Genomic DNA, 16,618 nt, shown 5'->3' with positions numbered 1-16,618 from the left:
GGACTCATTCCTTTGAGGCACAATGGTTGTTTACTCAATCCCTCATACATTAATATCTAAAAATTCATGAGTTCCATTGTAAACAAGAAGCGCTGGCTTTAGTGGGATGTCTACTTAACAACAGTTATCCTCACCTGAATGCTGATGTTGTTATCTTTCTTCTAATCTTACTATCGGAGGGTCAAGATCCTGCATAAAAAAAATTATGGGAAATATTTCAAGCCCGTTTATTTCTGGTTTTGAAACATGTCCCTCTGAAACCCAAGGCCAAAGAAAGACTATTTCAAATCAACGTCGAAGAGTGCAGGCAGGGAGAAGAGCTGTTTGTGCCAGCACTGTCCTCTGTCTTGAGAACAAATGAACAAGAAGCCGGCCACAGATGCGCTTGTGTTGGAAGTCAGAAGATTCCTAACCAACCACAAGGGACTGTCCCAAGGCAGGGGACAAATGGGCACTAAGTAATTCAAACTCAAAGTGCTGCCAAGACAAAGCACGACTGCTTGCTGGAAGCAAAACAGCAGGCTGCCTGCAGTGAGCAGAGATTTCACCTGCATTTATCAGAGCCAAGGAACCACAGCCGAGGAGGAAGGAGCTTCCTGAGCAGGATGTTCATACATCTTTATCTCTGCTGCTGTCAAAGGGCAATAGCTGAGATTGCAGGCTTTCAGAAAGCCTCCCTGCAGGCTATCTCTCGAGGACATCAACAAGCCCGGACAATCACCTTCACTCTCTTGATAAAGCTTTCCATAAGCGAGTGAACGCCCAGGCACGTTCCCAGGGAGCTGTCACCTTTGCCAGTTAGAAATCGTAGAACCACAGAATGGTTGGGTTGGAAGGGACTCCAGAGCCCATTCAGTCCCACCCTCTGCTGAGGGCTGCCTGCCCCCCATCAGATCTGACTGCCCAGGGCGCATCTGTGGCCTTGGGCACCTCCAGGGATGGGGAATCCACAGCTTCTTTGGGCATCGGCTTGCCTGGGGCTGGCTCAAACCCCAGGTACAGCCTGAAGACGGTGGTGAGAAGGACTCCTCCCTATCACAGGCTGGGATATCTCCTCCCTGTCCTCCTGCAGGGATGGCGGTGAAGCAGAACGCCTGCCCATCCTGCCCGCCAGCCGGGCCGCCCCACAAAGCAGCTCCATGTTTGTCTTGGATGACCTCCTGCTGGACCAGCGCTTTCCACTGCGTGGCTCTACTGTGCCGCCAGAGAGCGGATTTCCTGCTGTTTGATCTATATTTGCCTCTCGTTGTGCTGAGTGCCTCCTCTTTTCCTTCATCAGTCCCAGTCTTTCCATCACCCCAATCCCGGTCTTGCTGTGGGAAGAAAGCTAGAGGTCAGGGAGCTCCATGCCTGGAGAGGTGACCTGCTGCCCACGGGGATGGCACACGAACACATAGTGCCCTCTGCTGCTGCTGCAGCCTCTGAGGGAGACATGGGACAAAGCAACACGCTGCTTTGTAAACCTCGGGACAGGCTGCCAAGCCCACAGCCTCCCTGCCAACAGAGCCAGGCCTCGCTGCCTGCTGGCACACTGCTGCTAAGCACAGCTCCTGGGGAGCAGGCTGGCATGGGAGGCCCTAGTGGCCATGTCATACCTGCAGGGACACCCTCACAGCCCTCTGTGGTCCCTTAGCAGCTCATATTGCAGGAAGGAGCACAGAGCAATGCAGAAATGGGCTGTTTTTCCTGCAGCAGCACAGGGAAGCAGCTGCACAGGGAGGCCTGGTTCAGGCCAGCACTCCTCACAAGCAGATGGGGTGCAAAATGGATGCCTGGTCCTTCCCAAGCCACCAGCCAGCAGCTGTTCTTGCTGCAGAGGGCCTGCTGGGACCACGAAGACAGACATTAGTTAATTAAAGGCCCAAACAGGTTCTATATAACATTTTGCAGGCTTGGGTGCAACCTCTGTGTCATACAGGAGGTTGGTGGGTGCTCATCTTGCTCTCAGAGCAATGCTCTATTTTCCTTTTCCTCATAAACCCTCCCATTTCATTTGGGCACGGAGAACCTCAAGGCAGGTTTCAAGAACACGCCACGGGTGGCAAAGTTCATTCCCTGTTAATAAGGCTGCCTTTTAGAGATAAGGCCTATTGACACCAGAGACCGACGGGGGTTTATAGCAGTGGCAGCACTCCATCCCCCAGCAAGGTTACGTGGCACAGGCAATGTCCAGGAGATAGTCATTGCCTGCTGTGAGCTGACACTGGTCTCCTGGCTGCATAACCTGCATATTCCCTACCTCTGCTACAAGGGAAGGCCACTGCAAGGCTGAAGCTTCTGGCTCCATGAAGAACCACCATATGTCTGAGAGCACTGACCAGATGCTGCTTCATCATGCTTTTATCTGGACCCCTCCCCACCTCCATGACCCTCACATCTATTTTGCTGATCCCACCTCTTCCCCCAGCGTGCTGAGAGTGCACAGCCACTATCTCTGTGCTGTGCTGATCAGGAGATGCCTGGCCAAGAGGAGTGCCCTGCTGTGTCTTCTAGTTATCTCACAGCTGCTGTAAAGCGCTGGCAGCTGAAACGCTGAATCAGGAGTGCTCAGCTGGAAGAAATGCCTTTGGGTTTCAGCAGCAGTGTGGCCTTGTGCCAGTCTGAAGCCTTTGATCAGGGAGCAGAGGACAACCCAGGTAAATGTGGCTCAGCGCCCGTCTTCTCAGGAACACCTTGACCCCAAACATGCTGCAGTCAGATAATGGGGAGGCCAAGGAGACCAGCAGCACAGCAACCCAAAAAGCATTTTCTAACACCACCTGGCGCCTTCATCACAACACCCGTGGTGAGATACGGCACCCAGCAGCTCCCACCTGCACCCAGGGTGCCCACACTACTGATGGTGTAGGCACATACCCTGGGGGAGTCAGCAGAACTCGTCAGGATCCTGCCCCAGCCACAAGCAGCTCCCGTTTCCCTGAGCTCAGCAGCCCTGCCTGATAAAGGATGAAACAGAGCAGCTTGGAGAGAAGGAAAAACTGTTCCAGCATTGGCTCTTGTCCCATCAGATATGGCACACAGCTGCACAAAGTCCTGGGGGACAGCTCGTGGTGGCCCCACTGGGGGACACAGTGCCCATTCCTAGGCACGTTCCCTGCCTCAGTTTCCCCCAGCTGTCCCAATCCACCTGGTAGGATGGATTTTTGAGGCACGGCAGGCGGGCTGCTGGCAGAACCAGGGTGCCCCTGCTCACCCCCACACTCACCCCGCTGCCTGCACGAAGGGCTCAGAGCCACGGAGCATCCCTACAGGCCACCCAGCACAGCCTGAGGCTCTGTGCCACCCGCCGAGGGGCTCACATTGTCCCTGTCCCCAGCGCTGCCAGCAGCACTCGCTGGGCGACAATGCCACCTGCTGCCCGCTGCAGGCCAGGACACCCCGCCACGCAGCCCCTGTCCCATCCAATCCCTCCCAATGCTGATTTTGAGCTAAAAATCGATGCCCTGAACTGCCTTGGGGCGAGCCCGTGGCAATCCCAGTGATTCACCCACCGAGTGTCACCAGCCACCTCCACCTCCCCCCCCCCGGCCTGGGTTTAATCATCTGGAAACACAACGATGCTATTTTTTAACTGGGAGCCACAGCACGAGACATTGATGTATTTTAACCTTTCAAGCACCTACATATTGTTTCCACAGCTTAAGATAAAAGATGTCACCAAAGGGAGGAGAACGGCGATAATTACCTGCAGTTCAGAAGTTTAACCTTTAGAGAAGGAATCGGGTTTCCAGCCCTATTTGTTAAATGTTTTTACGCTGTGCTTTTCTAAGTGGCTGTACACCTGATGAGAAGTGAGGCAGCCCATTGATAGCTGTGGGTTCCTATTCCCAGCTGCTTACCTGCTGGCAGGGACTGTTCCCATAGCCGGGCTGTAAGTCAAGGTGACAGGCTTCTGCATGGAGCTGAATGGGTTCTTACCCATCCTGGTAATGCCTTATCCATGTGCTGTAGGGATGAGAACTTCAGCCCACAGGCCTCCAGAGCTCCCTGGGGCTCCATGTCCTGGCTGCTTGCCCTATTCCCTGCCTTATAGCAGAGCAGCTCTTCTTCGTGGCACTGAAAGGCAAAGTCGGTCTCATTGGCTGTCTGTAATACATCAGGCTGCTACACCCCAAAGGCATCTCTAGGTGATGAACCTCCCCTGACAGCCATTCAAAATCATATTTACCCATAGGGAATTGCTGCTTGGCATCACAGCCTCTCGAATTGATGAATATGGGTGTGGAGAAGGACAGTAAGAATCATCTGAGGGCTGTGCTGGTTCTGGATGTGATCCCTTTTGTGTTCATTTCAGAAAATAGTTAGCAGCCAGCAATACCTGCAAGGGAAGTGTATTTGAAGGGAGCATTGCAGGCAAACCATGCAAAACAGATTTTGGCTTCACCCTTGCACACACTGAGTTAAGCTTCTTAAAGCACTGTTTTCTTGTCCAGGATGCAGAGCATTGAGATTCTTAATGTAGATGGCATTTTACAAAGCTTTTTTTTTTTTTTTTTTCTTAGCTGCATCTCTGGCATAGATCTCTGCTGCAGTTAGAAATCAGCCCAGAGCACTTTGTTCACAAACCTGAGCAGGGAGGGAGGGCAGGCTGCTGCATTTTGCCTTAACTGCATGTTTATCCCTTACTCCAAAGGCACTAAAGGGAAGGGATGCTCTTCAAAATTACCTTTTACAATGCCTAGAGCTTCCCCAGACTGTCACCCTTCACAGAGCAGGCAGGTCCAGCTCCCAGCTGGGTGACAGTGCTGCCTGGGGGCACGTTTTGCAGTCCCCTGCCTTGGTGGCACCAACTACAGCCTGGAGATGGGCTCCAATCCAGCCCTGCATGGGACTTCCTGGTGCACATGGAGAGGGCCAGCCGACACCACTGCCCATAGAGAGGAAGAAGAGAAAAGCATTGTTGTGCCACACTGAGAAGTGATGCTCACCTGCCCTCCTCCCACATCTCCTGCCTTGCAGCAGCATGGGAGCAGATGCTCTCCTTCAGCACGAGCTCCCAAGGCTGCTTCACATGGTGCAGGGCAGAGCCTGTGGAGCTGCTGGCAAAACTGCAAAGAGAGTGAGTGAAAATATAAGCAAAGCATCAGGCCTGATTTGTTCTGCTGGTGGCACACAGGATGCTTTCCTGCTGAGCCTGTGGGGCAGCTTTCCCACCAGTGCTGTCACAGCTCCCACACATACTTTCTCATCCTCTTGCTATTTATATTCCTCTGAAAATGCTCTGGGCAGCCAGGTGACCTTTATTAGGACTGGGGCCTTTCATACCGCATGATTCTGCATTAAAACAAAGCTTTTTTTCTTTGCTGAGCCATCCTGGAGAGGCTGCTGCTGCTCACCTGGCATTGCAACATGTGAGCCAAGATAAGAAACAACCACTAGACCTGAAACCTGGCAGAGCATCAGCACCTCTGGAATTAATGATAGCGGCTCTTGCCACCATGCACATGGGGTAAGGAGAACCTTGACCGCTAGGTTTAAATCCCACACTGGAATGAGTGTGGAAAACCATACTGCAACCTCATCTCTCTACGCTCAGCAGTGCCACAGACAGCTCTCTTACCTACAGCAAACCAGGTCCAGTCATTACAAGCAAAATACCTGCACTCTTCACTCTCCATCCTGGGATAGCCCCTTCCCAAAGCACTGTGTGTTTTCACAGCAATAAGCTGCTCTCTCAGGCCAAGAACAGGGAGCAGAGGGTTGGAGAAAATGGCTTTTCTCAAGTACCTGGTAGCTGAGGCAATTAAAAGAAAATTAAACTGACATTTCTAACTTGCAGCATAAAAGAGATGTGCAGTGTTGAAATAATTAAAAGTTACTGCTGGGAACATCCTGTTCTCACCAGTCTGTTGAGAAGAACAAAAGGGCAAGAAGCAATTTTGGTGCTGCTTCTTTTGATGTATTTATTCCTTCTGTTTTGATCGTTAATTATTAGTTATTGCTGTCTCCTCAAAAGCTGGAACCCAAGGGAATTCCAAACGACAGCAGTAAGACATACTGATCAATACCTGGTTTACCCAGTTTTGCTAGTAACAAAAGCAGCCTTTTGCCAGCTAGGTCCCCTGCTCACAAAGGGCTCAGAGCTCCACTTTCAGGTTTGCAGCACCTGCCTGCAAAATCTCTCCAGCAACAACCTGGGAGCAGCTCCATGATGGAGCTACAACCCATCCCTTGCTGTCACTTGCCATCCAGCATCACCTGCTTCCCAAGTCAGCTTCACCTGGGTGTCTTGGGCACAGAAACAGACCCTCTGGTTGGGAACCAGCTTTGGAGCATCCACATTTGCTCCTCCCCAGAGCTCAGCTGGCCCATACATACAATAGCATAAGAAAATTCAAGACTGACTGCACACAGGGCTTAACACTGACCTTCCAGGAGGGAGTAAAGTGCTCACTGTGGTTTTAGAACAAGCATCCCCTTGCCCTACACATAAGCACGATGAAGCACAGGGGGGCGTATACTTCTCCAGTGTCTGCATGGCTCTGCTCCAGCCTGTCCAAGCTCCTGCATGCAAGTGCTTCTGGGAGGGACCCAGGGAACAACCTGGAAAAATAGGGAAAGCAAATGCTGACTCAAATCACTGCTGGGGTGAAAAATCAGGCCAGGCCTTTCCTTGGTCAGAGCTGGCTGTCTTTTGTCTCAACAGGGGCAAGAAATCACATCAGTTTGTGCAATCATACCCAAAGTGAGAGATGCCCTCATTTCCAGTTTGCTCTGACTTGGCTTTGTTAGCAGGTTGGGCCTCAACAACATTGCCATGCTATGAGGTTGCAGGCACATAAATACACCTGCAAACGATATACAAACTTGCTTGCATTGTAATAGTATCACAGACTGGCTAGGCAGGGGGAAGCCTAGCTTTATTTTTCACTCTTGCAGTAATTACCGTGTGACCATTACAAAAAGGATGCTGTGTAACACTTGGAGAACGGAGAAGAAAATGATGCACTTGAAATTGAGGATATTGTTTGTGTTCACACAGACTCCTCAGTCCCAGAGCTATTTTAAAACCATTGTAGCATCTCAAGTGAATAGACTGGGAATAAATATGCTGTCTACAGACCTACTCATGTATGCTACGAGCAGTTTAAAAGAAAGCCTCTCGTGCTTTTAACTCACATGCACTGCAGTGGTGCTGAGCAGGTATTTGTGCAGACACACAGCATACAACAGGTGTGCATCTGAATGTATCTAGAAGCGAGTAGGACCTGGGGTCTTGCATCTGTGCTGGCAGCTTGAACTGAAGCAGGTATGCTAGGGAAAAATCACAATAGAAACACAGTTTTCCTTTCTATCATGCTCCACCTCTGTATTTCTACATTCCACTGCTCACCAACACCATCAGGTGATGAGAAGAGCTTGCAACTCACACTGAGAGAGGCTCAGGTGACTTCCAAACCCTTGTATTAAAGCTTGAAAGCATAGGAACAATCTCTGGGCTAAATTAAGTTGCAATGGATTTCCTGCAGCTTGTACAGGAGTTTGGGCAAGTTTCTTTGCAGAGGATTCAACAGGTTTCTCCCAGAAATCATCACACACTTTAATTACTCCCTTCACACATCCCAGCACTTGATATCCAAGTCAACCTTCCAGGCAAGTATCTTTTTAATAAGCTTTTAGTTAAGCCTAGTAGTTTCCATTTCACCAGCCATTTACTTTTGCCATTAAACGGGCCTTTGTTCAAAACTCTTTCACCATTATGCTTTTACAGGTACAAATTGCACCGGCTGCTAACCCCGACCAGCAGAATAACTGGATGTTCCTAATCACCACAACTGCCTAAGCGGAACAGTCACACAGCATAAAGGTGTGCATACTGGCACAGCTTAATGAGATATCAAACCCCCCTACAGCAAGAGCACAGCATAACAAGGGAAAGCAGGATGCTGAAAATGGAGAGACTGTGGCTGACAAATCAAAATGGGTTTAGAGGAGGATGTGTACTTAATGTATGATGGCTCATGGGGTGGCTTTGCACCTTGCTGTCCTCTCTGGGTCACTTCAGACTACAACACAGTCCCTACAGAACAGCGCCTCTCTCAGCAGGTCATTTGCCCATCATTACTTTTAGGCAGAACTGTTTCCATTGAAGATCTTTCCTTACAGAGACCAGGCAGCCCTCAGATGAAGTCTTTTGCTGACTGTCTCTGAAAAGCCTTTTCAGTACTGGAACTCCCTTCAGGGGGGTTAGCTTGGAGAAGTCTCACTCAGGGCTCTAATAAATGCACATGGTATGCAGGGCCTTGATCCATCCTGGCACAGGTATCTGTGTTACATCATTTTAAAGACAACACAACACATTCCTAAGAACAGGAATGCAGATCTGATCCTTGATCTGGAAACTCCTTTGATGAATCAAATCAAAGCAATCCACTAGTGAGACTAAGAGAATTAGTCTCCTTTCTGCAGTCAAGCTGAAGTGCTGCTGAGGACAGTGGTACAGCGTGATCTGAGCTAAGGACCTCACATCAAACGCTGCACTAACCATGAGTACAGCACGCCTGCTGAGCAGCCATCACCCCAGGAACAGCACCACTGCACACAGCTCTTACACACAGAGCCTTGGGACTTCACATCTGCACAGAAACACAAGCCATTTTTACCCTGTGAAAGATGCAAGACAAATGGCACAATCACTATTTTACATTAAATAGTCTGGTAGTAAATGTAAAGGTACATTACCCTGAAGTTTTACTTTCACTCTGCTGCACAGCCTCCTGCTGAAAAGACAGAATGCATTAGGCAGAAACTAGTGAAATCACAGCAGCTGGCAGGGAAAGGAAGCAAAGCTTTCTGACACAAAGGAAATCTGGGCTGGCACTTAAGTGCAAACATGGTGGTTAACAAGAGGCTATTGTAAGCCTCATGATTATGTTTCAAAGTTACAAACCCCACTGCCGTAACAATGGCAATACATACCTCTACCAAAGTAATACTCAGGGAGAATGTGACAACATCTGCCTGAATGTGCAGTCACAGCAGACAGTTTTCTTCACGCATTACCTGCATCTAAATGAAAGTGAAGAGTCCAGCAGCCACTCTGAGCAGTGCACAACCATGTCACACAGCACAAAACATGGTTTAGTTAGGAGAAGCTTCCTTAATTCCCAAAGCCTTTAAATGAAGGCAGCTCCCATGCAACAAGCAGAAGAGGTGGCTAAAGATGGGCATTTTTCCTGCCGTCTGCATTTTGTGTTCTCCAACATTTCCTACTGCAGCACTCAGCTGGGCAGATTCTGAGTGCATGGTTCCATCCATAAACATGAATGTATTCAAATCCCTCACCTCAGGAATGTGCACCATCACAGCAAAAACAAAGCTCTTACTAACAGCCCATTAACAAACAACATAATGATGTGTAAGGAACTGGTACTCCTTTAGATAGAAACATTTATGAAATACAGCTGACAACTGTCTTGTTTATTAAGGAATTGTTTTGTGGGCGGGTTGTTTTTTTGTTTTGTTTTTAAATAACAAACATGATACTTTTCTTCCAAATAAAAATACATAACGGAAAGAAAAACCTCAGCAGAATGCAAGAACAGATACGTGGATGACTATGGACTGTTCTGACTTAAAGACCTGCAACAAACAGACCTCCAGAGCCACTGCCAACTACCCATCACACTCCAGAGGGCAGAGCCATTTTGTCCAGCAACCAGCACTGCAGAGAGAAGTCTCATAGCTCATGCATCCTTGCAAAAAGCTCAAGCAGGTGCACCTCCCATTCACAGTGGTGACACAGTGCTAGCACATGTGAGCTATTTCAGTCTTCACGAGTCTCACTTTTCATTACTCAGTGGTAATTCAGTCAGTTATTCACAAGAAGGCAGTTTAAAGCCAGCAAAAGTGCAGGTTCTACCAGCACAAGTTCCTGTGCTTCACTCTTCTAGCATGCATGTCTACGCTGGCTGTAGAGCATACAGTAGAGTGCTTTTCTCAAGCCCCTTCAGGTAAGAACCTGAGAGCCCACAATCACAAAGAGCTAAGATTTGTCCAACTTGTGTGTGCGCTCATGCCTCCGTAGGGTACCTGACTCAGTGAAGGAATGCCCACAGTAATCACAAGAGTAAGGCTTCTCTCCAGTGTGGATGCGCTGATGGCGCTGGAGCGAGGCCAGCCTTGTGAACGTCCCTCCACACTCCTCACAATAGAAGGGACGCACCCCAGAGTGAGTCTGCTGGTGTCTTTTCAGCCTGAGCAGCTGGACGAACGCCATGCCACATTCCTGACATTTATAGGGTTTCTCCTGCCGGTGGATCACCTTGTGTTTGGAAAGCAGGTTAGGCTTATCGAAACCTTTGCCACACGTTGGGCAGGCGTAAGGCTTACAGTCTTCTTCCTCAGCCTTGTGGTTATCTGCACAGGGCTGATCGGTGTACTCAACAGCGTGCTGGTTACGGTGCACTATGGACCACGGGTTCCTAGCCATGCCATTTCCTAAGATCACCATGGAGCGCTCTATCTTGTGCACATTGCGGAGGTGCCTCCAGACATCAGCCGTGCGAATGAAACCCTTGTCACACTCTGGACACTTGTGTGGCCTGTCACTGCTATGAATGAGCTTGTGCATGCGTAAGTTTGCTGCACGGAAGAACTCTTTGGCACAGACAGGACAGCGGTATGAGCTTTCCACAAGGTGAGTCTGTTTATGCTGCTGCAGCTCACTCATGCCCTGGAAAGAAGCACCACACTTCTTGCACCGACACGACAAAGCCTTCCCAGATGCAGGCTCTGCATCGAACACACCATCAAGAAGGGCATTTTCATTATCACCGCGTGCTCTTCTCCGTGATCTCTTGGAGTGCTCAGAGGAACCGCGTTGTAAGGTTTTATCTTCACACTGTAGGTCCAAGTTGGTATTGGAGGGGACAAATATCCCAGCTGTACTCTCACCTTGTTTCTGGTAATAGGTCTGATAGATTTCTTTGTCTTCACACTGCGACTTTGTAGGAAGCTCCTGTTTATCTGATGGTCCTGCAGAGTTGCGACAAGGACTGCGTGTCTGTGAGTAATTCATGCCCACCTCCTCCTGGAGGCCAGCCTTGTAGCCCACCTCCTTAGTGCTCTTTCTGGAATCATTTGACAGCTCCTCACCTGTGTCACTATTTTCAGAGTCCCAGTCCTCCTCCGCATCCATCCTCTGATGTGTGTGCTGAGTTTATCTGCAGCTCACTGATGACGTATGTACCGAGAGCGCCAAGTCTTTTGTGGTAAATCCATCTCATCCTCAGCTCACTTTACAGGTGCCCCCTGTAAAATAAAACATGTATTTCAGTGATTTTCTGATATTTACGAGAGAGAAAATTAACACAGTGAAGAGGTATTTTGAATTATTATTAAAATAAAGGGACAGGCTATTATTTATGTAGCAGGAGAAACAAAACCATGTAGTCACAGACATAGAATACATAGCCAACATTTAAAACACACACAAACTATGTCGAAAAAGGTTAAATCTTCCATCACAACTCAACCTCTTAAGCATAACCTGTTTAATAACATAGACTTTAAACTCACTTAAAGACAAGAAACCTTCAGAACTCTAGCATACAAACAAACACATCAGAGTCTTCCTCCAAAGACTCACATTCATTTTCCCCCTGCTAATCAGAACCAGGAGTACCAGTTACAAGGTGTTGTCTTTCAGTAACCGATTAGGGAATTAGACCAAGGGATGGTGTCAAACTGCCAAATACGGCAGCAATAAAAGGAACTTTCTTCTGAGGAAGCTGCTTTCATTTATGCCATACCAAGGTGTGGATTTGCAAAGGTTTTCTAGGTTTGCCCCAGCGGCCTCTGCTGACAGCAGCTCCACAGGGAGCTTTCAATCACCTGGTTTAAAAACACATTGAATTGCTCATGTAACCTCAGAAAGCACATTTTTCCCCATCTTGGCAGTTGTCTTGGTTGTTCCTCATACCCCTGCTTTCTCCTTAACATCTATTTTTCATATTCACTTCACTCTGTTTCTTCAGTTCCTTCATGACTGCTTTTGCCTGGGTAAGACTCAGAATCATAGAATGACCTGGGTTGAAAAGGACCACGATGATCATCCAGTTTCAACCCCCCTGCTATGTGCAGGGTCGCCAACCACCAGCCCAGGCTGCCCAGAGCCACATCCAACCTGGCCAGCTTCTCAGATTATAAGCACATGTACACCTACTCAAATGCATGTAAGCATGTTAAAAACAGACTTGTGTACATACATCCAAATACAACGCTCATCTATTTAGTTTATGTTTAAGGAGTTATAAAGGCAGTATAGTTACACACTTTAAATGAAAGGCCTCATTCACATCTCAGAAAGGCCGGTTTTATTAGAGACACAAACTGTGCTTTCTTCTGCTACAAACACAGAAGACAAGCCTGAATTGATCTTCTTTAATCACTGCCTGGAACAGAATGGCTCAAGTCACCCATCAACATCAATTGTTCTTGCTAGCTTAGTAGTGCCTGCATGAAAACAGGACCTACTCCTCGCCTCCTGCAAGGCATGGAGCACCACCAGCACCATACCTGCAGCAAACCTGAAATCAGAACTGAGTGGGGCATTTCACAAGAGCACTATTTCCTGCATTGTAATGGCAGTCCTTCGGCACACTGTAAAATTCCATTTGCCTTTTACAAAGCCACATGGGGATAGCAGTCTGCAGGCATTTCCAGGCTCCTTTCTTCCATCTCTCACAGCCCATTCACAAGCCACTGATCAGAAGCAGAAACTTTCACCACTCGTCTATCATCATTTTCCAATAGACTGTTTCTGGAGGCTCTGCAGCCCTCCCTTCTGCCTGCATTCCATGTCAGCACATTTCACTCCCACTAGCCCATTCTTACAATTACCATCATTATTGCACCATTCAACACGAGGAGTCCAAACTCCAGACCCTAAGGAGAACCATCACAAACCTCCTAAAAGCTTCTCTTCCACAACCAGCAGCAGTCCCTCGCCCAGCTTCCCTAGCTATTATGCATTCATCTCCCACTTACTGTACTGGCCAGCACTGCGCTCCCTGCTGTCATAATCACTCTCCAGTATCACCAGGTATCTTGCAGAGATCACTCCTGCTTTCAGCATTATTGGGCACACTGGTCAGCCATCTCGGTATATTTTCTTAACAAAGCTCATATGTTTCCAAAATGGGTATCTACAATTAACAACAGATAGAAACTCAAATTAAAAACAATCAAGAATGTACATTATAAAGCTATATTTACATGCTAGAAAAATCTCGTGAAACCAGAAACTATTCTAGGATGCAAAAGTGATTCCTCACTACCTGACACCTGCATGCTGAAGAACAAGAGAGGTATCTGGCTTTAGAACCCTTGCTGCTGCCAAGACTCTCCTGGACCTGCTGCATGAGACCCTGCTGCTTCCTCCACTACCTGCTCTGCACTGACTGGCTTGTTGCTTGCAGCCAGCCACTCTGCTGCAGCTCCCTTCTGTCTTCATATCTTACTGTAATGCAATAGCTGGGCACAGCAAAGGTTTTCTTCCACCTAGACCAGGGCATGCAAACCTCCCATACCTCTTCCCCACCCCTAAGACAAGCACACAAACCTCCTCTTGGTTCATCAGTGCTCATATGGAAAACTCTAGATGCTCATTGAGTCCTTAATAACAGCCAGCCACTAGACTAGAGCTATACTATTCATTCTTGAAGACACCTGGGTGAACATCCCCCCACGCTCTCTGCAATACAATGAGTCTGCTGGTGTCATTTCAAAGGGACAAAGGACTTCCCAACTGACATTCATTAAGGCTTCTCTTGCCAGTGGATCACCTGCACAGATGAAACCCACATAACACATTGGATGGCTGTGTGGCCTATCGCTAGGATCAATTCAGATTCGACAAAGGAAAGAACTCTTTGACACAGATGAGACATCAATATGGCTTTTCCACAAGGTGAGTTTGCTCATGTTCCTACAAACAACTTGCATCACAGAATCACAGAATTGTAGGGGTTGGAAGGGACCTCTAGAGATCATCGAGTCCAACTCTCCTGCCAAAGCAGGCTCCCTACACCACGTCACACAGGTAGGCATCCAGGCGGGTCTTAAATATCTCCAGAGAAGGAGACTCGAGACTCCACCACCTCCCTGGGCAGCCTGTTCCAGTGCTCCGTCACCCTCACTGTAAAGAAGTTCTTCTGCACATTTGTGCGGAACTTCCTATGCTGTACTTTCATCCCATTACCCCTAGTCCTATCCCCACGCACTACTGAAAAGAGACCGGACTCACCACTATGGCTCCCACACCTCAGGTATTTATAAACCTGGATCAAGTCCCCTCTCAGCCTTCTTTTTTCAAGGCTAAACAGACCCAGTTCCCTAAGTCTCTTCTCATAGGGGAGATGCTCCAGGCCCTTCACCATCTCTGTGGCCCTCCGCTGGACTCTTTCCAAGAGATCCATGTCTTTTTTGTACTGGGGAGCCCAGAACTGGACATAGTGCTCCAGATGAGGCCTCACCAGGGCAGAGTAGAGGGGGAGGATCACCTCCTTCAACCTGCTGGACACGCTCTTTTTAATACACCCCAGTATGCCATTGGCTTTTTTGGCTACAAGGGCACACTGGAATCAAGCATCACATTTCTTGGTTCTGTAAGTCAAAGCACCTCCACCTCCCAGGCCCTCCTCCATTAAAAGCATTACAAAGAATGACCACCCTCACTTACCGCTCCTTGAGGTTCTTCAGAGTAACAGCACTCTAAAGGTTCATATTCACAGCTCAGGTCTGAAGGGGACAAAAACCCCAAGGGCGGTTGAATCATACTTCCAGTTGTTTGTTTCTAAGGATTCCTCCATCAGTTCTTTGAGAATTTCTTGTGAAGCTGAAGGTTGAGCAGGGATGCACCAAGGAGCAGAGAGCAGCAGTCCATCATCCCCGAGATCTGTCTGCAATTATTAAAGAGTTCCTCACACCTGTGTGACAACTGTCATTAATAGAAGCCAAGTCTATCTCCAACCTGTGGTATCACATAGCACTTACTTGTTAGTAATTGTGGGAACAGGCAGCACGAACTCCTCGGACCCTTCATAGTTGGTTTCTTTCACAACAGCTTCCTTAGAAAAAAACGAGAATTCCATTAAGAAGCTAATTTAGCCAAAAATACTTTTGAAGTGTTCTATCCTATGTATTACTACTAATCATAATTAATAGGTTAGACTGAGGACTACTACTCTATCCAACAGACCATTTTTCCTTCTGCTGGTCTGAGATGAGACAGAAGAGGACTTCTATGCCAGGTAATACAACCAGCACATACACACCCCAACACTCACAACCACAGAAGTATCAGCATGCTCAACAAATTCATGAGCACAATCCTCATACTAGCCTCTTGTTTCTATTAATGAAGAGCAGGCCTATCTGCTAACGTTTCCCTTTAAATCTAAAAGAACAACATGAAAAATGAAATTCAGAGGTCTTACCACGTGCATATTGGTCTTCAAGGCTAATATGCCTGGCTCCACCAAGTTCTACTTCTAATAACGAGGTATTTTAAATATAGCTTGCCTCCTACTTCACACATTCTATTTATGAGCACATGATTCCATTAAACTCTACATTCCAAGCATTTCCCATTAGCCTTGATGTTATTCCAGCACAAATAAATAAACCCTGATAAAGGGGAAGGAGGCACATCTCCTCCCAAAGCTGATTATAACACATACAACATGCTCCAAACACAGAAAGGAACAGAGAACAGCCGGTGCTCTGGCAATACCCTACAGGGAGCACAGTTCAAAGAAGGTTCATGATGTGATGCAGTTCTCTCTTAAATCCCAGGCACCACTCCACTATCTCTAACCATCTATAAAGCCTGCTATTAGAAGATGCTTATCCACAAGGCTCTCCAGGATCTTCCAGGTTGTTGGGTCCCACTCAACCGGCATCTCACAAACAAGGCATCCAGATGAGAAGACTACATTGAGAAAACACATCCTAAGCACAGCCTATGTCAGATACTGTTAAGAGATCGTTGAACCATACATTTAGAGGGGACCTTACAGATCACCCAGTGCCACGGGCTGGCTGCCCCCCAGCTCAGGCTGCCTGGGGCCCACCCATAGCCTGGAGCAGCTATAGTAATGGGCACCCACAGTAACTCTGGGCTTATCAGGGTGACATCTGATAACCCCCTCAGATCGCCATCGAGCATGAAGGGTTTTCTCTGGACTACCTCATTAACCACAAGGAGAACACTCCGAGCCGTGCCCCAGGGAGGTACGTGCTCTACAACTTTACTGCTGGATGGGTCTGACGGTCTATTTTTGCTGTCTTTGAAAGAGACCCACAGGACCATCCCTGCCCTGACCATCCCTGAGGCAGCCCGCGGCCCTTTGTTCCCCGCTGCCCGCCCTCACCCCGGCCGGAGAGCTCTCCCCGCCCTCGGCCCGGCCCGCAGCATCCCCTCACCGTGCATGGAGGGCCGGGCCGAGCTGTGTCCCCGGCGGCCTCGGCCCCGCGGGCGGAACGAGGGACGCAGCGCTCAAGGTCCGGCTCGGCCGGCGACCGCCATGTTGTGCCGGGACCATCGAGAGGAGAACGGCCCGCCGCCGTGTGGTGAGCGCCGATGCACCGCCCCTTTTTTCTGACGGACCAATCG

At 48.5% G+C, this 16,618-nt stretch overlaps 1 protein-coding gene across 8 annotated transcripts; it reads right to left on the bottom strand.

Moving 5' to 3' along the window:
• Positions 1 to 212: 212 nt before the first annotated feature.
• Positions 213 to 16,585, bottom strand: ZNF648 (zinc finger protein 648). Of its 8 annotated transcripts, XR_004308163.1 has the most exons (10): positions 16,429 to 16,585; positions 14,684 to 15,071; positions 12,991 to 13,148; positions 7,120 to 11,253; positions 6,369 to 6,543; positions 5,599 to 5,734; positions 4,929 to 5,048; positions 4,169 to 4,318; positions 1,596 to 4,056; positions 213 to 1,313 (listed from the first exon to the last, which is right to left on the bottom strand). XR_004308163.1 is itself a non-coding variant. In XM_032446199.1 (5 exons), the coding sequence occupies exons 4-5, from the start codon at positions 11,138 to 11,140 to the stop codon at positions 9,986 to 9,988; spliced, it is 1,035 nt and encodes a 344-aa protein (XP_032302090.1). In that variant the 5' UTR covers positions 11,141 to 11,253; positions 12,991 to 13,148; positions 14,684 to 15,071; positions 16,429 to 16,585; the 3' UTR covers positions 6,842 to 9,985. The 8 variants fall into 8 exon arrangements, 6 of the variants coding, with proteins under 6 accessions (XP_032302090.1, XP_015725275.1, XP_015725273.1 ...); XR_004308164.1 differs by lacking the exons at positions 213 to 1,313; positions 1,596 to 4,056; positions 4,169 to 4,318; ... (1 more) ...; positions 5,599 to 5,734; positions 6,369 to 6,543 and having other exon boundaries at positions 6,842 to 8,720; positions 8,920 to 11,253; XM_032446199.1 differs by lacking the exons at positions 213 to 1,313; positions 1,596 to 4,056; positions 4,169 to 4,318; ... (1 more) ...; positions 5,599 to 5,734; positions 6,369 to 6,543 and having other exon boundaries at positions 6,842 to 10,977; positions 11,098 to 11,253.
• Positions 16,586 to 16,618: the final 33 nt, after the last annotated feature.

This window comes from Coturnix japonica, chromosome 8 (genome assembly GCF_001577835.2).
Source record: "Coturnix japonica isolate 7356 chromosome 8, Coturnix japonica 2.1, whole genome shotgun sequence".
Taxonomy (NCBI): domain Eukaryota; kingdom Metazoa; phylum Chordata; class Aves; order Galliformes; family Phasianidae; genus Coturnix; species Coturnix japonica.
This window is presented reverse-complemented; position numbering and strand designations above follow the sequence as displayed.